Source organism: Cnephaeus nilssonii, assembly GCF_951640355.1.
Source record: "Cnephaeus nilssonii genome assembly, chromosome: 2".
Lineage (NCBI taxonomy): Eukaryota > Metazoa > Chordata > Mammalia > Chiroptera > Vespertilionidae > Cnephaeus > Cnephaeus nilssonii.
This window is the reverse complement of record NC_137073.1, coordinates 42,197,420-42,221,414: the sequence shown is the minus strand read 5'-3', so window position 1 is coordinate 42,221,414 and position 23,995 is coordinate 42,197,420. Positions and strand designations below refer to the sequence as shown.

At 38.0% G+C, this 23,995-nt stretch overlaps 1 protein-coding gene across 1 annotated transcript in view; it reads left to right on the top strand.

The window, feature by feature from the left end:
• The first annotated feature begins 3,350 nt into the window (after positions 1-3,350).
• Positions 3,351-23,995, top strand: part of SNX2 (sorting nexin 2) — a 45,613-nt gene continuing 24,968 nt past the window's right edge. The window contains exons 1-6 of the mRNA XM_079783892.1: positions 3,351-3,508; positions 11,996-12,113; positions 16,223-16,386; positions 18,372-18,438; positions 18,765-18,808; positions 20,227-20,368. Coding sequence (XP_079640018.1) covers positions 3,401-3,508; positions 11,996-12,113; positions 16,223-16,386; positions 18,372-18,438; positions 18,765-18,808; positions 20,227-20,368 — 643 coding nt within the window. The 5' untranslated portion in view covers positions 3,351-3,400. The remainder of the gene's footprint in view (positions 3,509-11,995; positions 12,114-16,222; positions 16,387-18,371; positions 18,439-18,764; positions 18,809-20,226; positions 20,369-23,995) is intronic.

Sequence of the window (23,995 nt, the reverse complement as noted above, 5' to 3'; positions counted from 1 at the left end):
TGGACATATAGGATCTTCAGCTATAGTTGGCATTGATTTTTCAAATGCTCTTAGCAATATGGATATAATAGAAAAGTTAATGGTTGAATTTTGGAGTCAGAGAAGATAAAAGCAAAGGACCAAGGAAGGGGAAGAAAGGCTGAGAAACATAACAAGATAATTTGTCTCCGCTTATGGAATTTAGGTTAAATAGGAAAAGAAAAGAAAAGCTGCTGAGAGTTTGGGGAAAATGCAGTTGATTCTCACCGAAACTGGTTTGGCTCGGTGGATAGAGCGTTTGCCTGCGGACTGAAGGTCCCAGGTTCGATTCCGGTCAAGGGCATGTACCTTGGCTGTGGGCACATCCCTAGTGGGAGGTGTGCAGGAGGCAGCTGATCGATGTTTCTTTCTCATCGATGTTTCTAACTCTCTATCCCTCTCCCTTCCTCTCTGTAAAAAATCAAAATATATTTTTTAAAAAGAAAAGAAAAGAAAAGAAAATGCTGTTGATTCTGACCTCCCACCAATCACTAGGGTAACTGATCAGTGCTATATTTGGTTTAAGTCTAGGTCCGTGGTCGGCAAACTGCGACTCGTGAGCCACATGCGGCTCTTTGGCCCCTTGAGTGTGGCTCTTCCACAAAATACCACAGCCTGGGCGGGTCTATTTTGAAGAAGTGGCGTTAGAAGAAGTTTAAGTTTAAAAAATTTGGCTCTCAAAAGAAATTTCAATCGTTGTACTGTTGATATTTGGCTCTGTTGACTAATGAGTTTGCCGACCACTGGTCTAGGTCAGACACTCCATTCCTGAGTTGGAAGAGACTTCTAACTAGTGACTTTACTAGTAGGCTATCGTGATGTGAATGGATGCTTTAAAACAGAGGCTGCTGATTCCCTACAGTAGTCTCTATTTCTTCCAGAGTAAGGAACCCCTGATTTTTAAAGGATGGAATAATAGCTGCATTTCCTAGTCTCCCATAGCTAAGCTGATCAAAGAGATGTGGACAGAAGTGTGTGCAACTTCTGGTCTGTGCCCTTCAAGTGAAGGGGATATTCCATTTTCCTTTTACTCTTTTTCTGCCAGCTGGAATGTAGTTGTGGTTGTGAGTCAACTTAGGCCATGAGGAAGAGATTACATCCTACGGGCAGCAGAACAACAGAAGGAAGGTGTAATTCCTGAATGATCTCATAGAGCCTTTATGATACAACATGAGGGATAATTAAACTATATGTTTAAAGCCACTTTGAATGTGGTTCTCTGTTTTAAGCAGCTGGACCTATATTTCAACTAATTCATATATCCAGTAAAAAAAAATAAAAAAGATAAGCTAAGAATAGTAGCAAGCAATAAACAAAGGCATGCATAAAAATTAAGGATACAGAGAAGAATCACCTCAAGCCAGGCTGTGGGCTTTATGAAGAGGTAGAAGTTTCTGCTCAGTAACAGACTATAGACTGTCCACAGGTGGCGGCGTTCGAGTCAGGCAATGTGCCTCCACAGTTCATTCTTCCAGCGGTGACTCTAGAAAGCACTGGTGATGGCAGCATGGCAGTGACAATTGGCCCATGCATCAAACACATCCGAGGAACATTGGGACCTTGGTGTACTTTCTTAAATTAGTCATGGTATGGGCTCATGGTTCTTGAAAAGAATCATAGAAATTTTAAATTTTAGGGGTAGAAGAAACCTTAATGATTAGCAAAACATTCTGTTCCAATGCACCTACAAAAATACAAGTTCCAGAGATGCTACGTTTTGCACAGAGCCAGTGGAACCCAGGGATCCCAACCCAGTGAGGGCTCAGGGTTTGTACTTCATTTGTAAAGAATCCCTGTGAAGCTTTTCTTTCTCCGCAAAATTATAACCTCAAGTTGCTATTTGCAATGTTCCCTTTTATTTTACCACAAACATACCTTGCGTTGGCATAGCATTCTAGCTTTCAGAATATTTTCACTTATTTTCTCACTCGATCCTGACAATAATCTTGTGCAATGTGGTGAGTGGAGGGTTCCATTTTACTGATAAGGAAATTGAAATCTTCAAGTGACTTTCCCACGACGAAGAGCTAGTAATTGAGTGAGGGAATTGAGTATGACGCTCTTTACCAATCATCCACTTATTTCCCTAATTGTCATTTTTTTCCCAGCTTTCTATTTATTGAGGAAAAATACAGCGTTGGCAAAAGGAAGTGTACAGTCATGAGTACGAAAAACACGGAGTTAATTCTTGTACTATTATTTATTAATTATTGTACTATTTTCCCCTATGAACAACTGTAAACCTACTTTTGCCAACCCCGGTAACGTGTGGCTCATGATGAAACTGGCATAACCTTCTGACAACAAATTATTCAGGATCTTTTTATTTCATTTTATGTTTTTATGGACTTTTTAAGAGAGAGAGAGAGAGAAACATCCATCGGCTGCCTTTCTGCATGCCTCCCACGCAGGCTCGAGCCCTGCAACCAGGAATCAGACCAGCAGCAACCCATTCAGGGTCTTTTTGTTTTCTTGAACTGGAATATCCAGTAGGCAGCCTCTGACCACCTGTGGCTATTTATATTAAAATTAATTAAAATTAAATAAGATCAAATGCTCAGTCCCTCGATCACACTTAGTCACATTTCAAGGGATAAGTGGTCACACTCCGTCAGTGGCTATTCTGTTGGACCGCGCTGATCGGGAGCGTTTCCTTCACATCAGAAAGTTCACTTGGCCAAAACCGGTTTGGCTCAGTGGATAGAGCGTTGGTCTGCGGACTGAAAGGTCCCAGGTTCGATTCTGATCAAGGGCATGTACATTGGTTGCGGGGGGGGGGGGGGGGGGGGGGGGGGGGGGGAACCCCAGTAGGGAGTGTGCAGGAGGCAGCTGGTCAATGTTTCTCTCTCATCGATGTTTCTAGCTCTCTATCCCTCTCCCTTCCTCTCTGTAAAAAATCAATAAAATATGTTAAAAAAAAAAAAAAAAAAAGAAAGAAAGTTCGCTTGGACACCCTGGAGAGTAGAGCGATATCTCCCATCCATCAGTCCTCAGTCTTGCCCTCAGTCTGGGTCCAATGCCAGCGGCACGGAAGCACTCCCACTTCCTAAAGGGGGCTTGGAAACTGGGAATGCCAGCAGAAGTCGCTGGGCCTGCTCCTGCTAGGGCGGTGATGGGGTAACCCAAGCTCCAGCTTCTTGCACAGAAGCCAGTACAGTCGGTGGGCGGTGAAAGGCCCCGAAACCCAGCGCGGAGGTGGAACGAGGCAAGTGGGCGGGGCTGAGCGCGGGGCGCCTCGGCGAGGCCGGGGGCGGGGCGTGCGCGGCTGGGCGGGGCCAGGAGGGGCGGGCCCGGGAGCCGGCGGCCCGCGCGCCGGCCCCGCCGTGCGTGCTCACGTGACAGGTCCGGGAGGCCCCTCGCGCAGTCCTCCGGGCGAGCGAAGATGGCGGCGGAGAGGGAGCCTCCTCCGCTGGGGGACGGGAAGCCAGCCGACTTTGAGGAGCAGGAGGATGGCGAGGACCTGTTCACCAGCACTGTCACCACCCTCGAGGTGAGACCGCGTCACCGGAGGTGCTGCGCGCCGTCGCTCATCTCACCGTCAGGAGCCCTTTCCCTGCATGAACTTGTCCCACCCCCCACCCCCCTCCCGGGCTTGCCAGGGACCTGGTCGGGAGGGCGCCTGTGACCGGGGCCCCACCTCAGGCACCTGTCAGTGCGCAGGAGTTGGTCTGGGCGGTTAGGCCTTCCCCGACCCGCCGACCGGCTGGGGGTCTGACCTGATCCCCAGAAGGGCAGGGACTGGACGGAGCATCGCGGCGCCCTTTTCCTGTTGAGCTGGTCTTCCTAGGGGTTACTTGCACCTCTTCTTCCAGAGCGGAGCAGGTCTTCCCCTGGGCCCCGGGGAACCTCACCGCTCTCCGGGCGACCTCCGCAGCCCTGTGGGGAGGTGCTTGCTTTTCCCTTCCCCGGGGACGGGGTGCCCCTGAGAGGGGAGAGCGGTGCAGTGAGCGCCGAGTGACCCAGCCTCTCCGGGGAGCGTGTGGGCGCGCTTTCCCCAGTCACGGCCCTTCCGGAACCGTGAAGCTGGTGCCTCTTTTTCAAACTATCTGGTGGGTAAAATGCGTTTGACCGGTGTTGTCTTCTTTAGTTCCAATATTTTTTTTAAGGATTATAGTGTTTATAAAATATAAAGTTGAAGGGAGGGAGTAGTCCAGGAAACTTGGTGTGTGTGTGTGTGTTTTAAGTTATAGAAACAAAAACAGATCATCACTCCCTTTTCCTCTTTTCTCGCATGGTCAGCGATCTATGAAACCAAGTGTTCCTGTTTTTTGTCAAAGGAAACACCCTCTATGAACTGAACTGGATTGGGTCTCTTACATAAAACACACTCACACACACACACACACACACACACACCCCAAGTTCACGTTTGAATTGCTTTGCATTTGATGAGAGTACACACACCTCATAGCCCAATTTTAAGTGTGCATATGTGTATGAAAATGTACACATTTTCCAGAGCATTGTTTACCTCAGGCTGTACTTTCTTATAAACTGTTTATTTTTTTTTTAAAGTAAGCTTTCTTGGCTTGTTCAGTTCTGCACCAAATCAGTTGTAAATTACTGTAAAATAATCTGTTATGTGAAATTCGGTTACCTGAAACTGGGAACTTCCGGGAAGGGTTTCTGCTAATTGTATTTGTAGGTACCAGCCAAAACTTGCCTCCCCTCAGATTATATGCTTCTTGGGCCTAAAGACAGTGCCTTGATCATCTAAGTGTTCCTCACAAAAATCTTGAACATCTGCATTTAGTAAATGTTTGCTGGATCGTCAAAATCAGCATCTCCTAAGAATTAGTAAAAATGATCTTGCAAAACAAATTGCCTTTTGGGGTTAGTATCCTTTTAGACCTTTATACATAACTGTACAGCTAGCTACCTTATATATATGTTAATGTCTTTGCTGGATTCTGTATTTTCTTTGAGGGCAACAGAGGATCCGCTAGCAAGGATCAGGAGAAAGTTCACTGATGTAAACTAGAATACTGTGAGCACTATTCATTCTGTTTAATTGTCGTCTTTAGAGTTGAGTAAAAGAATTATAAGCTGTATTTCCTTTTGGGGACTTTTAAGTGCTCTAGTGTTTTGCAAATAAAAAAGAAAAGAAGGAAATGGATGCAACAGCAGATTAAAAGGTAGACATTTTAGGATTTTAATCCTTCTCTTCAGGTGACTTTTAGAAGAAATTTTGAGTTTATTTCACTTGGGGTAAGATACACCAATGAAGATAACATTAGATAGCCAGAAATGGTTTATGGGCTAGAGATGTAGATTTGGGAGTCTCATAAATTTATTGAATGAGAACACTAAACCAGACTCTGTGTTGAAATATAGTCTCTGCCCTCATGGAGTGTATGAACCAACAGGAGTCAGTATTAATAAACATAGCTATGTGACCAAAAACCTGTAGTACCGGGTGATACATGTGTAAATGAAACATGCATATAGTATGGAGATACTGTAGAAGACTGGAGGGACTTAATTGCATAGAAATGATCTTTGGAACATGGAAAGTGGGTGACATTAAGAGTAAGTAGAGACTTTTTTTTTAATCCTCCCCCAAGGATATGCTTATTGATTTTTTTAGAGGGAGGGGAAGGAAGAGAGAAACATTGATCAGTTGCCTTCTGTACATGCCCTGCCCAGGAATAGAACCCACAACCTAGGGCAGTGATGGCGAACCTATGACACGCGTGTCAACAATGACACGCGTAGCCATTTCTGATGACACGCGGCCGCATGCCGAGGATGAAACATTTGCTGCTCCTGAGGATGAAACATTTGCAACTAGAGTCTTGGAGTTAGTTTTTTTCCTCAAAGTGACACACTACCCGAGTTATGCTCAGTTTTTTGGCGAAGTTTGACACACCAAGCTCAAAAGGTTGCCCATCACTGACCTAGGGTATGTGCCCTGACCGGAATTGAACCTACAAACTTTTTGGTGTAGGGGGTTGGGCAATACTTCAACCAACTGAGCCACACAAGCCGGGGCATTAGAAACTCTTGATAAAGAGGAACTAAAGTTTAGTATCTCTTGTCCCAGCACAATAGGGTAAGAGTGTGTAATTTATTTTCTTCTCTTTTGTAATCTTAGATAGGTCTTCAAATTTAAATGTATTATTTTTTGGAAAACTTTATTATGAATTATGTATGTTTCAGAGAAAAAACATTTTATTACCACATATTTAAAGGCAACAGCATGGAAAATTATGACCACTTTCCCTTGAAGCCATTAAATTTAAGGATTTTAGAATGAACTAGAGGCCCAGTGCATGAAATTGTGCTTGGGTAGGGTCCCTAGGCCTAGCCTGCGATCAGGACCATCTTCTACCTGCTCACCAGTCCCCAGTCCTGCCCCACTGCCACCCACCCCGGTTCCCCGTTCGCCATCTGGCGATTGGAACCTGCAGGCCGGGGAGAGGGACGAAGAGGTCGGCTGTTCCTCCCCGCTCGCCAGTCCCCAGTCTTGCCCCGCTGCCACCCACCCTAGTTCCCCATTTGCCATCCGGCGATCAGAGCCTGCGGGCCGGGGGGAAGGGACTTAGAGGTGGTCATTGCACCTCATAGCAACTGGTCGAGCAGTTGTTCTGGTTGTTACACCGTTATGGTCACTGGGCTTTTATTATATAGGATTGTTTTTAGTACCTATAAAGATGTTATTCTCTGAAGTTGCTTGAGGCAGAGATGCTCAGTTTTTTTTGCAAACTTTTCTTAAAAAGATGAAATTATTTTTTAATGTTAATTTTACAAATGCACACTCTCCTATGAAATTGAATTCTTGTGTTTTTTCTCCCATGATGATGGTTTTTAGTTGAGATGACATTTATCTCAATTTAGTAAAGTTCACTACCACTTCAGTCAAGATACAGACACTTCCATCAACCCCCCAAAATTCTCTCATGTAGTTAACCCTTTCCACTGGCAACCACTGATCTGTTCTCTGCTTTCTTCTGTAGTTTTGTCTTTTTCAGAATGCCATATAAATGGAATCATACAGCATGAGACTTCTTTTTTTCAATCCTTACTGAAGGATATTTTTTCCATTGATTGTCAGAAATGGCGGAAGGGGATAGGGGGAGAGAAAGAGAAACATCTATATGAGATAGACACATCAATTGGTTGCTTCCCGCAATGCGCCAAACTGGCCGAGAATAAAATATGCGACCCTCTAGGAATATATCCCAAGAACTCAGAAACACCAATCAGAAAGAATATATGCACCCCTATATTTATAGCAGCACAATTTACAATAGCTAAGATTTGGAAACACATCAGCAGATGAGTGTATTAAAAAATACGATACCTCTACACAATGGAATACTACGCTGCTGTAAAAAAGAACTCTTACTATTCACAATAGCATGAATGGACCTGGAGAGCATGAAGCTAAGAGAAATAAGCCAGTCAGAGAAGGATAAGTATCACATGATCTCACGCATTTGTGGAATATAATTAACAATGTAAACTGATGAACAAAAATAGATCCAGAGACAGAAATTGAACAGACCGTCAAACCTCAGAAGGAAGGCGGGGGCGTGGGGGCAGTAAGAGATCAACCAAAGGACTTGTATGCATGCATATAAGCATAACCAATGGACACAGACGGTAGGGGATTGAGGGCATGTGATGGGGGGAGGGAGTGGCTGGGAAGAGGTCACTGGGGGGCGGGGGAAAGAAGACATGTAACATTTTCAACAATAAATAATTTAATTTAAAAAAAAAGTTGATGCTTAGTAAAAAAAAAAAAAAAAAAAAAAAAAAAAAAACAACTTGCAGCCCTTCGATGTGAGGGCCAACACACTAACCACTGCTCAGTGGGGCCAGTATGAAACTTTTAGTCTAGCTTCTTTAAGCTAAAGCATCTGAGATTTATCAATGTTGTTGCATGTACCAATAATGCTTTTTTATTGCTGAATTTATTGTATAAAGCACAGTTTGTTGTTGAAGGACATTTCTGTTGTTTTCAGTTTTTGGCATTAAAGAGTAAAGCCAATATAAACATTTATGTACACGATTTTGTAGGAACACAGTTTTCATTTCTTTTTTTTTAATATCTTTATTGATTTCAGAGAGGAAGGGAGAGGGAAAGAGAGATAGAAACATCAATGATGAGAAAGAATCATTGATTGGCTGCCTCCTGCACCAATGGGGATCAAGTCCGCAACCCAGGCATGTGCCCTTGACCGGAATCGAACCCGGGATCCCTCTGTCCACAGACTGATGCTCTATCCGCTGAGAAAAACCAGCTAGGGCAGTTTTCATTTCTTTTGTATAAATACTTAGAGGTAGGATTGCTGAGTTGTATGGTTAATATATGACTAACTTTGTAAGAAGCTGCCAAATTTTCTCCCAAAAAGGTTCAATGGAGGTAAGGTGCAAGGAGGTGAAGTCATTTGCTTTTTAGTCTCATGAGTTAATGGATGTAGTATACAGTAGTATAACTCGAGACCGAATTCAATAGGACATTGTTTTGAAAATCAGTTATCTGTGGGTTCATTAAAACAAATTCATGATACTTCAAGAAAAAAGCATATTACTGTATTTCCTGGTATCATAAAAGTTATTTTCATATCAAATCTTACCCCTAGTCAGAGAGTCATGCTTTGTATATATTATTGAGTGTTTGAGTCCTGAAGACTAGCCCCAAAGAACCTTTGATGAAGCTGGATATATCGATTTCAGTCTCTGGTCAGGTTTCATTCATTTGATCTCTGAAATTATACAAAATTATAAGAGATTCTAAGAGAGAAAGCTGCCAAACTGTTTTCCCACACAAACAGCTGTATCATTTTGCTTTCCCATCAACAATGAATAAGAATTCCAGTTCACATCCTTGTCAGCACTTGGTAGTGTAAGTTTTTATTTTAGGCAATGGCGAGCTAGAGGCTAGTTTATACTGGCTCGAAAGATGATTGTTCAATTTTCAGTAATTTTGTAGACTGGTTAATTCATACAGCTGTTGTTAAAAATTATATAAATGTATGCTTAAATTATATTGAAAACAAAGGTAAATATCTTAAACTTAATGACTTCCTAATTCCTTTAGTACATTTTACTTTTTTCTATGTTCTTGAGGTTGTATGTCTTTTCTGTCTGTATGGTGAAAGTACATATTTTCCCAACTTTACAGTTTTGTGAGAGGTAATCAGCCACAGTGGGGGCATATTTATGCCACAGAAATACACAAAAGCTAAAAATCAGGGTCTTCTCTCCCTAAGACTCATTTGCTAAACGTTTACCAGCACACCACTAATTTTTTTTTTTTTAGCCATTCTAATAGGTGTGTTATCTCATTGTGGTTTTAATACACGTTCTCTAATTATTAATGATGCTGAGTATCTTTTCATGTACATAGTCACCATCTAAAAATTATCTTTGGTGAAGTGTCTTTTCACATACTTTGCACATTTTAAAAATTGGGTTTCCTTATTGAGTTTTGAGAGTTCTTCATATATTCTAAATATAAATCTGTTGGCAGATATTTTTTTCCTAGTCTGTGGCTTGTCTTTTTTTTTTTAATTCTTACAGGAGGAGTTTTTTTTTCTCCACTGATTTCTAGAGAGAATGGGAGGGAGGATGAGAGGGAAACATTGACTTGAGAGAGACACTTTGATTGGTTGCCACCCGCATGCACCCCTGTTGGGGCTGAGAAACCTGCAACTGAGATATGTGCCTTTGACTGGGAATTGAACCTTCAACCCTTGGTTCCCTGGCCGAAACTCTAACCACTGAGCAACCCAGCCAGGACTGTGGCTTGTCTTTTTATGCTATTAATAATATCTTTCACAGAACAAAAGTTTGTTATTTTGGTGAAGTTCAAGTTTATCCTTTCTTTTTATTGATAGTACCTTATATGTCACCTATGAAATTCTTTTCTAACATTAACTCAAGGTAACAAAGGTTTTGCTTATGTTTTCTTCTAGAAATTTTATAGTTTTACATTTAGGCCTGGGACTCATTTTGAGTTAATTTTTGTATTAGTTGAGGTTCATTGTTTTTGCTTATAGATATCCAGTTGTTCCACCACCATTTATTGAGAAGTAATAATGTTATTAAGGTTTGTTTTATGACTCAGAATATGTTCTGTCATGGTAAATATTATGTGTGCACTAGAAAAAAATACATAGTCTGACGTTGGATGGAATGTTCTATAAATGTTAGGTCAAGTTGGTTGATAGTATTTTTCAGTAAATGCAACATTTTTTAATCTCAGGTGCTTTATGCTAAATTAAAGAAGCTCTTAGACTCAGAAAGTTTCTCCATTGGGTTGTCTTTGCATCTTCATCCAAAATCAGTTGAGCATATATGTGTGGGTCTATTTCTGGACTCTATTCTGTTCATTGATCTGTTGATTATCCTTTTGCCAGTTTTATGCTACCTTGATTACTGTAACTCGAGTCTTGAAATCAGGTAGTATGGATCCACTTTGGGTTTTTTTAATTGTTTTGATTATTATAGTTCTTTTTTCTTTCCATATAATTTTATAATCAATTTATTAATTTCTACAATAGAGAATTAACATTAAGAATATTAAGCCTTTAAGCCATAAGTATACTGTTTCTCTCCATTTATTTACATCTTATTTGATTTTTCTCATCAGTGTTTATAGTTTTCTGCATACAGATCTAACACATATTTTGTTAGTTTATACCTAAGTATTTAATGCACATATGGTACTTTTATTTATTTACATTTACTCATTGGTGGCATATTGACCCTGTATCCTATAACACTGCTGAACACTGATTTTTTTTTTTTTTTTGTAGGTTTTTTGTAGAGTCCTTGAGATTGCCTATGTAGATCAGGGTTGGGGAACATCCAGCCCATGGGCTGTATAAGGCCCTCAGAATCATTTGGTCTGGCCCTACCAAGGCATTAGGGGTTAGTTAGTTAAATGTTTGACCAAATATAGCAGGCTAACTTATAAGTTGATAATTTTGTATGGGCCGAGAATGATGTTTTAAATATCCAAATGGCCATTGGCAGAAAAAAGGTTTCCCACCCCTGAAATTGTGTTGTCTGTGATTAAAGCCTGCCTTCCTTCTTTTTTTCTTCCCAATCTTTATGCCTTTTTAAAATTTTGCATTAATGCACTAGCTAGGGCTACCAGTCTTACATTGAATAGAAACATTGAGAGTGATTAGTCTTTCCCATTTCATGGTTGTGAAAGAAAAAAAAAAATGTTCTATTGGTTGCCTCTCGCATGCACCCCGAACAGGGATTGAACCCACAACCTGGGTATGTGGAACCAGGAATAGAACCTGTACCTTTTGTCTGTATGTGATGATGCTCCAAAAAAGTGAGCCATATATGCCAGGGCTAGCTGTGCACTTTTGACATGTTATGATGTTATGTTATGTTATTTTTAAAAAGTATTGCTTTTAAATGTTATAAGAAAACTATAATAAAGCTGAAAGCTTTACAATCTAGATTCCATTAGATTGGTCATTAAACTTTAAGGTTAAAAAGTACAAAAATAGTCCCTTAGCTAAATTAAAATTTAAATGTTTGGGGAGAGGACATAATTTTAGAATAATTGTAATCTTAATTAAACTAGTATTAAATTTTCCTCTTATAATAAAGCAGCATTTTGAACTTCTTACAATTGTAACATGTTTTCAAGATTTGGTTTTGTCTATTACATACTAATCAATTTTATTATATATGACTGAATATTAAATTTTGTTTTTGTTAATTATAACACAACATGAAAAATTCATATCTCAAAAGGGGTGAATAGAAAAGATTTTCTTTTTTCAATCTTGTGATTTTTTATTAGGAAAAGAGAGAAGATGAGTAAAAATGTGTTTTGGGTTCATTCTTACCCTCAGAGGAGGAACTATAAATAACTGTGCTTATTCTTTCTCCCCTTCCTATCAAGGGAGTGTTCTAGTTATGTAATGTATAGAGACGTAATTATAACAGATAAACATGCCAATCTATTATGTATTACTGGTTGTTTGTTTGTTTTTTACAGTCAATTCCATCTTCTCCAGAACCAATTAGTCTTCTTACAGAAGATGTTAGTACAAACTCCAATGGTCCAAAACCTGCAGAAGTTGTGCTAGAGGATGACACAGAAGATCTTTTTGCAGGTAATTGTAACTATCTTTGTTTTTTTTTTAATAATGGGCAATTGTAGTGTATATCCTGTTGTGTAAAATGTTAGTGGTAGCTTTTCTTGTTAACAACTTAGATGGATAAGAAATTTCTAGTTAGATAACTTTGTGAAAAATATAAACGGTTGAGAGAAGCAAAAATGGAATATTTTCTGGCTTTAAGCATGTGAAAATAAATCACATATTGTAATTTCATTGTTTTGATCAGAGCTTAGAGTAAAAAAACTAATGGTTGTGTCATTCATATTTTGAGAAATAGTTGTGATTATATTTTTTATAATTACATGTTGTCACAAACCAACATTAAACTCTGGATTTAAAAATTACTTAATTTATAGTAATATACTTAAAATCTGTTTATTTTAATGCATCAGTATTTATCACATCTTCCATTTTAATTCAATTTTAGGTGAGTAAATTGATGTTTGAAGAATTGATTTTGATATGAGGTCAGGGTTTGGTGTAGTCCATTCTACCTTTAAAAAAATTGGACTCTCTTCAAAACAATGTTGTGTTTAAAAATTAAAATTTAAGTATAATTTAATCTTTGGATATTAAAAAGCCAAATCCTCCTTAGAAGAATGACACAAAAATATAAAATAATAACTGTGTGTTGAACAGTTTAATTTACTTGAACTGGCCTTCATTGAGTTAAAATTGAATATTATGTCCTTAACTTTTATAGTATTCGAATATTCAAACCATTCTGTATTTTTTATATAATTATGTTGAAGATATAGTCCTCCATCACAAAGATCTATATAATTTCTTGCTTGGTTAGCTCCATGAAAAGTTTCACTGTAGCCATAGCCGATTTGGTTCAGTGGATAGAGTGTCGATCTACAGACTGATGGGTCCTAGGTTCGATTCCGGTCAAGGGCACATGCCCAGGTTGAGGGCTCGATCCCCAGTGGGGGGCATGTAGGGGGCAGCCGATCAATGATTCTCTCTCATCATTGATGTTTATATCTCTCCTCCCTTCCTCTCAGTAATCAATAAAAATACCTTATTTTCCGGCGTATAAGACGACTGGGCGTGTATAAGACGACCCCCAACTTTTCCAATTAAAATATAGAGTTTGGGATATACCTGCCCTATAAGATGACACCCGGCGTATAAGATGACCCCCGACTTTTGAGAAGATTTTCCAGCGTTAAAAAGTCGTCTTATACACTGGAAAATACGGTATATTAAAAAAAAGAAAGAAGCCAGTTGCAGTGCAAATACTGCATGATTCCACTTATATGAAGTATTTAAGATAGTAAAAAAAATATAAAAGAGTTTTCACTGTAAATGAATTCATGTATTTTATCATGTCAGAAAGAAACAGGGACTGAACACTAAACATAGTCATGTTTCCTTTGTTATTTGCAAATACTTTTTACGCTTTATCTTTTTTCCTAAACTCAGCTGCATTTCATAACCTGATCATTTTTATTGAATGAGTTAATACTACACTTGCATTTTATTTATGAAGCCTTTAAGTAGATTTATCATTCATTTTCCCTTCAATGGAGGAGTATGGTTCTAGGAAACCATAATAGAGAGTAGCAATGTTACCAGTCTGGGAGCCCTTGGGGTATGTCTGACTGAAATACTAGAATGGTGAAAACTATATCCAGTAATAAGACCATGTACTTATTTCCCCTTATCAGAGGAGAAAATATAGATATTGCTGTAGTGATTTAGTCAATTTGATTTTTAAACCATAAGGGGATTAGATTATATTGGTATTTACACTGATGCATTTTATGTAGCATTTCTAATATTAGTTATGTCAGAAGTGGTACCAGAAAAAGTTTAAGTGTGTATGTTACTATTATTAACTTAGAGAGTGCTCACCAAATAAGGTTGGCTTCAGAGCCCCTCTCCACCACTTGTTACATCCTGCACTGTACTTCACTGAGCATACTTTAGGAAACTGTCCTAGAGGAGTAAGTGAGGGTGTGCATATTGAAATTGTCTTGGACTTCTAGAACTTGTTTCTGCCAGAATACTTAGCTTATTGCACTTATATTTCTTTTACCAAATAATACCAATTGTAAGTTTAATGAGTATTCCTTTGTTTAAAAATTCTCTGGTGTCTATCATACGTTTAAACTGTTACTTAGCTGACCTTTGTGGTTGTCCTCAAAGTATCTCTTCCAAAGAAAAGTTAATCTTTATACTTAGTACCTATGGGGCATCTTCTGGAACCTTTAGGTCTGTTTTAAATTAAATTAAACTTCATGAACTTATAGCATGTTACTTTACTTTTGATAAAAGAAGTCATGAAAGAATTTAAGGTAGTCTGTGTATTAGCATGCTGAATCTAAGTTTGTATCCATTTATTTCTATTTTCCCCCTCCATATTTGTTACTTAGATCATATTTAGTTTTTATTTTTTTTATGAAACAGCTTATCAGAGTCTATACAAAGAATACAAAATTATCAGTGAAGTAAAATGTGATTGAAAAATTAAAATGACTTTGAGTTACCTGCACTGATATCTTAATAAAGTTACAATGTCTTTCACAGGTTTTTTTTTTATCTATGGGTTTGTTGCCAGTAACAGTACCTCCTTCAGAGAATTTTGATTTTTTTATTTTGCTTTGTTTGCTGCTTGTTGTTTTACTTGTTTGTAGATTAAAGCTTTCACACTTCCTACCTTTGATATTGCTTCCTTTCTTATATTTACTGCTATTGGTTTCATTAAAAAATAAATAAATATTAGCAATCTTAACAGCCTGAAGTTGCATGTAAGATTTTAATTTGTTAGGTTAGGTTCATCTATAGTGTATTCAACATCTATAGTCTATTTTCTTCCTCTGGTTACCATAGTTTGAAGGATTTTGATTATTATTTTTAATATAAAAAAATAAAGAGAGCAATGCTAAATAAAGATCTCATCAACATGAGATAATAACCAGTAAGAGTAGATTTATAAAGTGCAAATGTTTACATTTAAATGTTAACATATTTACCTTGTTTCTGGTATGCTTTTTGAGGTGTTCAAATTAAAGTGGCTCACAGATTGCCATTATTACCTTCTCAAACTTCTAGGAATCTAAGAACCTCCAATTAGAAACTGATGGTCTGATCTTATTTTCCTTGCAGTCCTGGCCACTAATTGTAATTTTCATTTTTATGGCTTTTCTTTTTACTTATGCTATTCAGTTTCATGGAGCGCTACCCATCCAAATCTCCGATCAGTTTTGTAAACTGTTCCTGATTTTCCCTACCCTAAAGCATTGTCTCCCATCTTAGCTCAAATTTTAGTGTTTGTTCTGTAATTCATATAGCAATTAAATGTCTTACAACATTCTTTTTATTGTTCACTTGGCTATTACTTGTCTTTTATTATTATTTAACATTCCACATGCTTATGTTTTATTTTCCCAACTAGATTATAAACTCCCTGAGGGCGGGTATGATATTTTATATTTCTTTGTGTTTCTACATTGCATCTAGCACAGTGTTACATAGCTGATAGGTAAGTTGTTGATTTGGCTTTAAATACATTTAATTTCAGATTTTTCAAGTGAATGAACATTTTAAATTAAAACCTAAACACCTATTTGCTTTGTGTCATATTTATGTATTCTAATATCTAGTCATCTTTAGCAGTTAATTGCTTTAGATTACTAACTGTAAAGAATTTTCTGTAACAAATTTTTAATCCCAGTTGGGATATTTCTGGGCAGCTTTCTGCCATAAAATTTGTGTTTTTATATATAAAATAATCAATGTTAGTCTGAATAAAAGATTTTGGAAGGTAAGTTACCACAAGTATAAGACATGTTACAAGGAATTATCCACATCACTGCTTTCTTACTAGCTTTATTCCTACCACTAGATGATTATGTATAGATATTTAAGTTCACTTACTGGAATTCTTCCTAAAATCAACAAAGTCACTGTTGGTTTTAGAGTTTTGATAGACAACTAAAGGATTCATAAAATTATAACAATTATTTATAAATAACATTATTTTGGTATTTATTTGTGGGAAGTATAAAATATTTTTCATAATTCATTAACTGTTATCTAGACTATTGTGGGTTTATTACCAATGTCCTTAACTGACTTATTTAATTTGTATCTAGAAGCCACAGAAGAAGTTTCTCTGGACAGTCCAGAAAGGGAACCTATCCTCTCCTCTGAACCTTCTCCTGCAGTCACACCTGTGACCCCTACTACACTCATTGCTCCCAGAATTGAATCAAAGAGTATATCTGCTCCTGTGATCTTTGATAGATCTAGGGAAGAGGTATGGAAAAATTTTATATTCTAAATTAATATGTAACTATTAAGTTTTTTGTTCTCCACCCAACATCACTCTCCTGTTAGTCATTTCTAATCAAAGCTTTATAGACATTTTGGGAAAAGAACATTGGACTAGAGTCATATGACTTGGCTTTTTAATCCAGTAACTTGGGCAAATCACTTTCCTTTTTTTTTTTTTTTAATCCTCACCTGAGGATATCTTTTGAAGAGAGAGAGAGAAACATAGATCAGTTGCCTTCCATATGCAACCGACTGGGGATTGAACCCACAACCTGGGTTTCTGCCCAGACCAGGAATTGAACATGCAACCTTTTGGTTCATAGAACAATGCTCTAAATGATCAGGGCAAAACCACTTTCCTACTTAAGGCAAGGAGTTTGTCATTTGGGATCGTATGATCTGTGCCTCTCAAGATTCCTATGTTAGTCAAATAAGATAATGTATGAAAGGAAAGTGCTTTGAAAACTTAATCACAACAAAGTGATATTTTGAGCAATTTTATTTGATAAAAGCATGCAATTAATATTAGTTGTTATGTTGGCAGGTTGGAGGATAGGTTCTGACTGGAGAGGAAGCATAAGAGGGCCATTTGGTGTATAATGATACTGTTTGTTTCTTGATCTAGTTTGACTTTGTGAAAGTTATTGAACTGTATACTTAGGAGTTATATACTTCATATACATTACATTTCAAATATGGCTTACTTTTAAAACTAAGAGTACAACCTTGAAATAAAAAGATTATAGTTAAAATACTCACTTTTCTTTTCAATTGTCTTAGATTTTAATATTGCTTTAAAAATTAGCAATATTTAACAATTTCTATGCTGCTTGAGAATAAAAAAACTTTCCTGCAGAGTTGCTATTAGGAGTGTTTATTTTAAATGCCATTAAAAAGTACTTCTGTAGTCTCTAAGAATTACCATTTTTCTTGCTTACTGTTTTTTTCAGTGAGCTTTATAGTGCTTTCATTGGCTTTAAGAACATGTGTGTACTAGGTAGTTAAAGAAACCATATGCTAAAGTTGCTTATTAGTATAATTTCTTTAAGTATCTAATAATCTACTGGCAAAAGTAATGGCTACTTGCTGCTTATTAAAGAATAGAGATACAACTGAAAAATGCTACTATTAAAAATAATGAAGGAGCTAATTATTTTAATATGAGTCTGAAGATTTGATATATAGAAAAAAAATCCACGGTATCTCTGCAGAAGACTAAAATGGTTTTCCTTCATCTAAGGAGTTACAAGAACACAAGATTTTGTGTTACTTTTCCAAATGATCCTTTTCCTATTTCTTTGTGTGTATGTATTTTTACATAGTCAGGAAATACGAAAGCTTTTATTTTTTAGAAATGGAGTGCCGAATGGCTTTTTATTTTTTATTTATTTATTTTTTAAAATATATTTTATTGATTTTTTTTTTTACAGAGAGGAAGGGAGAGGGATAGAGAGCCAGAAACATCGATGAGAGAGAAACATCAATCAGTTGCCTCCTGCACACCCCCCACTGGGGATGTGCCCGCAACCAAGGTACATGCCCTTGACCGGAATCGAACCTGGGACCCCCCAGTCCGCAGGTGGACGCTCGATCCACTGAGCCAAACCGGTCAGGGCTTTATTTTATTTTATTTTTTAATTGATTTCAGAGAGGAAAGGAGACGGAGAGGGAGAGAGAGATAGAAACATCAATGATGAGAGAGAATCATTGACCGGCTGCCTCCTGCACGCCCCCTTTGGGGATTGAGCCCCCAACCCGGGCATGTGTCCTTGACCAGAATCAAACCCGGCACCCTTCAGGCCGCAGGCAGATGCTCTATCCGCTGAGCCAAACCAACTCTGAATGGCTTTTTAAATTGATTCGTGTGACAATGACCTTAGTAAAAGTTAGATGATAAAAATTATAGTGATTAGTGTTATGTCAATAATATAAATTGGAATTTTTAACCCCCCCAAAAATCTTTTCTAGATTGAAGAAGAAGCAAATGGAGATATTTTTGATATAGAAATTGGTGTATCAGATCCAGAGAAAGTTGGTGAGTCAATATTTATTATATTTTTTACTTCTTTTTTATAATTAGCTTGGTTGTTAATAAATACATTGTTACAGTGCTAAATGGTACTTTTATTTTTAAGCTTTGGGGGACTTTTGCTTCTTATTTTGTTTTGTTTTTTCTTAGCTTCATTGAGGTTTAATTAAATAAAAATAGTATATATTTAGGATGATGATGATTTAATGTATATATACATTATGAAATTAGCACAGTCGAATTAATCACATTACCTCACACATTTAGTTACATTTGTGTGTGTGTGTTTAAGTTCATGTTTTTTTAATAGTATTATTTGACTTTTCTTATAGGTGATGGCATGAATGCTTACATGGCATATAGAGTAACAACAAAGGTGAGTCTTTTGCTCCTTTAAAAAGTATTAGTCCTCACTAAGTATAGTACAAGGGTGATTGAGGTGTAAGTGATCCCTTTATTTACCAAGGTGACCATCCAGTAAAGATTGCAAATAGATCGTTACATTGAGTTGTGAGTGGTTTGGTAGGTAGAGTATTCTTTGAAAATATGCAGGAAGGGACCTAATTAGACAAAGGTAGGAGGAAGAAATGAGAATAGCATGTTCCAGGCAAAAGAATTTGCTGTGTAAAAGCCAAAAGTCAAGAAAGCATTGCATCTTCTAGGATCTGCAAGAAGTGGTACCTGATGGAATTATTTGGCAATAAGCCTCCCTATATTATAAACAACCACCTTAAGGAATTTGAACTTCATCCTGAGGATAATGGAGAGCCATTAAAGAGATTCAAACAAGAGTATGGCACAATTAGATTTTTGATTTAGAAAGATCTCTGAGACTCAGTATGAATTGGGAGTATCAAAGCAGAGGTCAGGATTTCTAATTAAGAGGCCATTGCAATTTTTTTAAAATATATTTTTATTGACTTCAGAGAGGAAGAGAGCTAGAAACATCAATGATGAGAGAGAATCATTGATCGGCTGCCTCCTGCACGCCCCCTACTGGGATCCAGCCTGCAACTAGGCCATGTGCCCTTGACTGGAATTGAACCCGGGACCCTTCAGTGTGCAGGCTGATGCTCTGTCCACTGAGCCAAACCAGCTAGGGTGCCATTGCAATTTTAAAAAGGATTGTAGGCCTTCACGTCTTAAAAAGAAGAGAGATGGTCTGTAGGAACCCTAGCTATGAGAAGTAATACTTTACATAAGGAATTGGTTCTGGGGGTGAGTGAAATAAAAGGCTTCTTGAGTTGTGTAGGAGGTAGAATCTATAGGGCTTGGATGTTAGGCATGAGGGAGGGATCCTGGAGAAAAGACAGCACAAGTGGAGGAACACTGTGGACAGGCATGAGATTTGTTAATTCATTGAACAGATATTTATTAAACACTTACCATAGGGTCAGGCTATTTCCCAAACACTAAGGTATAATAGCAAACAAGTTCCTGGAGGGGAAAATATGGTGAATTTGAGGTGGCAGTGAGATTTAAGTGGAGGTGTTCCTTGAGCATTCCAATATGTTGGACTGAAGCTCAGAGGAGATCTAGGTCGGGGGAAAGATTTAAGAATCATTAGCATAAATATAAGTAGAGTCAATGAGATGAATAAAGCAAATATTTTCTGTCCCCTTAAGATTCTATTAAAAAAACCTATGATTTAGTGTGTTTTTTTCATTTGTTAGCAATTTGGATACCAAATTAGCTACTCTGGATTCTTTTATAAAGTAGACCAGTGTATATGACATTGACTTCTGAATAATTGCCTAGTATTCAGAATTTGAAATACCTCTTTTTCACTTGTAGACTTCTCTTTCCATGTTCAGTAAGAATGAATTTTCAGTTAAAAGAAGATTTAGTGACTTTCTTGGTTTGCATAGCAAGTTAGCAAACAAGTATTTACATGTCGGATATATTGTACCACCAGCTCCAGAAAAGAGTATAGTAGGTAAGTGTGAATAAAAAAAAAATAACTTTTGTTTGTTACTGTTACTAGTTCAATTATAACTATAAATTTGTAGATTCCATGATCATTCACTATCATAACATCTCATAGTATGTAAAAATACTGAATTTAAATATTCCATTTATGACAATTATTCATCAATCAAAGACTGTATAAGCTAATACAATGATGTTAATATTGGGTCAGAATTTGCCTCGTTGAAAGCAACTTAAAACCCCTTTTAGGGTCATTAGAATTCCATGTTACTGAGTAACATTTAGAGGGTGTTTAATATTATTAGCATATTAATAATGTTTTCTAAGGGATGTTTGGCCCTCAGTTATATATTGTTCAAAAAGAGGATTTGATCTAACCTCGCTATTTAAACGCAGGTTATTTCATAACCTCAATATAATGTTTAAAAACATTGTTATTTATAAAAATAATAAAGGCTTAGTTAAGAATATGCAGAAAATTACAAAAGAGGAGAACCTCCATTGTCTCACCATTAAGACATGTCATCTCTCAAAATTTTGTAGTATTTTTCCCCAGTCCTTTCAGTCATAGATTTTTATGCACCCTACTTTATATTTCCTTATACATAAGATTATTTTTCTTAAAAATATTCTAAATTGAATTATTCTGATCTTTAAATTATTATTTTACTTTTTTCTGACATTTGAAGAACAATTTTTTATGATTTTGAAATCTGATATATTTTAATGGATTTGTTATATTTTTTCTCTCTTTTTTTTTAAATTCAAAAATCTAGTTGTGCCCTGGCCGGTTTGGCTTAGTGGATAGAGCATCGGCCTGGGGACCAAAGGGTCCTGGGTTCAATTCCGGTCAAGGGCTTGTACCTCGGTTGCAGGCTCCTCCCCAGCCCGGGCCCTAGTCAGGACGTGTGCAGGAGGCAACCAGTTGATGTGCTTCTCTCACATCTATAGTTCTCTAGAAGTCTTTCCCTCTCTCTTCCACTCTCTAAAAAAATCAATGGAAAAATATCCTCAGGTGAGGATTAAACTAAATAAATAAAATAAAAATCAATAAAAAACATTTTTTAAAAATCTAGTTGTGCAGTTCTTCAACTTCTTAATCTCAAAACTTATTCTTCAAATTTATCGAGTATTGAGAACTCTAAAGAGCTTTTACTTTTGTGGGATATATTGATATTTATTATATAGGAATGTTTTAAAATTGTATTTATTCATTAAAAATAATAATAAACTTCATTACCTGTTAACAAGTAAAATTTTGTGAAAAATAATTTTTGTAACACAAAAATGAATAAGAGTAGCTTGTTTTTTTATTTTTGTTCAACACTTTTGCAAATTTCTTTAATTTCTGGCTTAATAGAAGATAGCGATATTCTTATATCTGCTTCTGCACTCAGCCTGTTGTGATATAGCACATATAATCTTTTTTTTAAATAAATCTTTATTGTTCAGATTATTACAATTGTTCCTCTTTTTTCCCCCCATAGCTCCCCTCCACCCGGTTCCCACCCCACCCTTTGCCCTTACCCCCCCCCCCACTGTCCTCATCCATAGGTGTACGATTTTTGTCCACTCTCTTCCCGCACCCCCCACACCCTTTCCCCCCCAAGAATTGTAAATCCACTCCCTTTCTATGCCCCTGATTCTATTATATTCACCAGTTCATTCTGTTCCTCAGATTTTTATTCACTTGATTTTTAGATTCACTTGTTGATAGATATGTATTTGTTGTTCATAATTTTTATCTTTACCTTTTTCTTCTTCTTCCTCTTCTTAAAGAATACCTTTCAGCATTTCATATAATACTGGTTTGGCGATGATGAACTCCTTTAGCTTTTTCTTATCTGTGCAGCTCTTTATCTGACCTTCAATTCTGAATGATAGCTTTGCTGGGTAGAGTAATCTTGGTTGTAGGTTCTTGCTATTCATCACTTTGAATATTTCTTGCCACTCCCATCTGGCCTGCATAGTTTCTGTTGAGAAATCAGTTGACAATCATATGGGTGCTCCCTTGTAGGTAACTAACTGTTTTTCTCTTGCTGCTTTTAAGATTCTCTCTTTGTCTTTTGCTCTTGGCATTTTAATTATGATGTGTCTTGGTGTGGTCCTCTTTGGATTCCTTTTGTTTGGGGTTCTGTGCACTTCCTGGACTTGTAAGTCTATTTCTTTCACCAGGTGGGGGAAGTTTTCGGTCATTATTTCTTCAAATAGGTTTTCAGTATCTTGCTCTCTCTCTTCTTCTAGCAGCCCCATAATTCGGATGCTGGTACGCTTGAAGTTGTCCCAGAGGCGCCTTACACTATCTTTATATTTTTGGATTCTTTTGTCTTTTTGCTTTTCCAGTTGTATGTTTTTTTGCTTCTTCATATTTCAAATCTTTGACTTGATTCTTGGGATCCTCTAGTCTGCTGTTGGATCTCTGTATATTATTTTTTATTTCAGTCAGTGTATGCTTAATTTCTAGTTGGTCCTTTTTCATATCCTCGAGGGCCTCACTAAATTTATCGGCCTTTCTCTAGAAAATTCTTGAAGAACCTTATAACCGTGGTTTTGAACTCTATATCCAGTTGTTTGCTTTCCTCCATTTCTTTCATTTGTGACCTGTTTCTTTGTCTCCACATTTTGGCTGCTTCCCTGAGTTGACAGAGTGGCTTTGTGTACTAGGTGTCCTATAGGGCCCAATGGCTCAGCCTCCCCAGTTACCTGAGGTGGACACTCTTGTGCACCCCTTTGTGGGCTGTGTGCACAGTCTTGTTGTATTTAAGCCTTGATTGTTTTGGTATCACTGGGAGGAATTGACCTCCTGGCCAACTGGCTGTGAGAATCAGCTGTGTCTACGATGGGAGAACTTCTGTGCTGGAGACACCCTTATGAGGCAAGACTTGCTTCATTGGGGCTTTGGTGCTCACTGAGTCTGCTCCCTGAGTGTGTCCCTTATGGATCTGAGGAATTGTAATCTGGATGGTCCTACTCTGACCCCTGGGTACACTGACTCTTGGATCTCCAAGGAGGTGCTAATTTAGCCTCTGCCTGAGGCCACCCAGCAGGAGCTATGGAGAGATCTGCAGATTCCTTCTCTTTGTTTGGGTTTTGGAGGTGCCCAGATGAGGTCCAGCTGTGAAGCAATGCAAGCTGCTGTGGGGCCTTGGGCCTTCTTTTGGATGTTCTGGGTCTCACTGACTCAGCTGCAGTTTGTTAGGTAAGTTTAGATTTCAAAGGACCAGGCCATTCATATGCAAAAGCCTCTGCACTCAGCTTGGATGGGGCGGAGTCTCAGGGCAGAGCAAACAGCAATGGCTTTTTGGGGCGGGATCTCAGGGGGGAGCAAACAGCAATTGCTTTCCATTAGCCCTGCCCTAAGAGGCCCCTGGGTCTCAGTGTCCCGTGGTAATCGCTGCAAGTACCTCTGAGAGAAAGCCGCCCTCGAGTTTCGACACCTGCCAGACAGTCCAGTTTCTCCCTGTATGAGTCTGGGTCCCCAGAGTCTCACCCAGAACTGGAGTTCAGAGCAGTCGGGAGCTTGTGTCTCCCTCCCGATTGAGAAAGCCAGCCGTGTACTCAGTTGCCAGCCCTCTCCACGTGCGCGCACACCTCCATACCTCTGCACTTCCGCAGCTCCTGTGAGTCTCAGTGT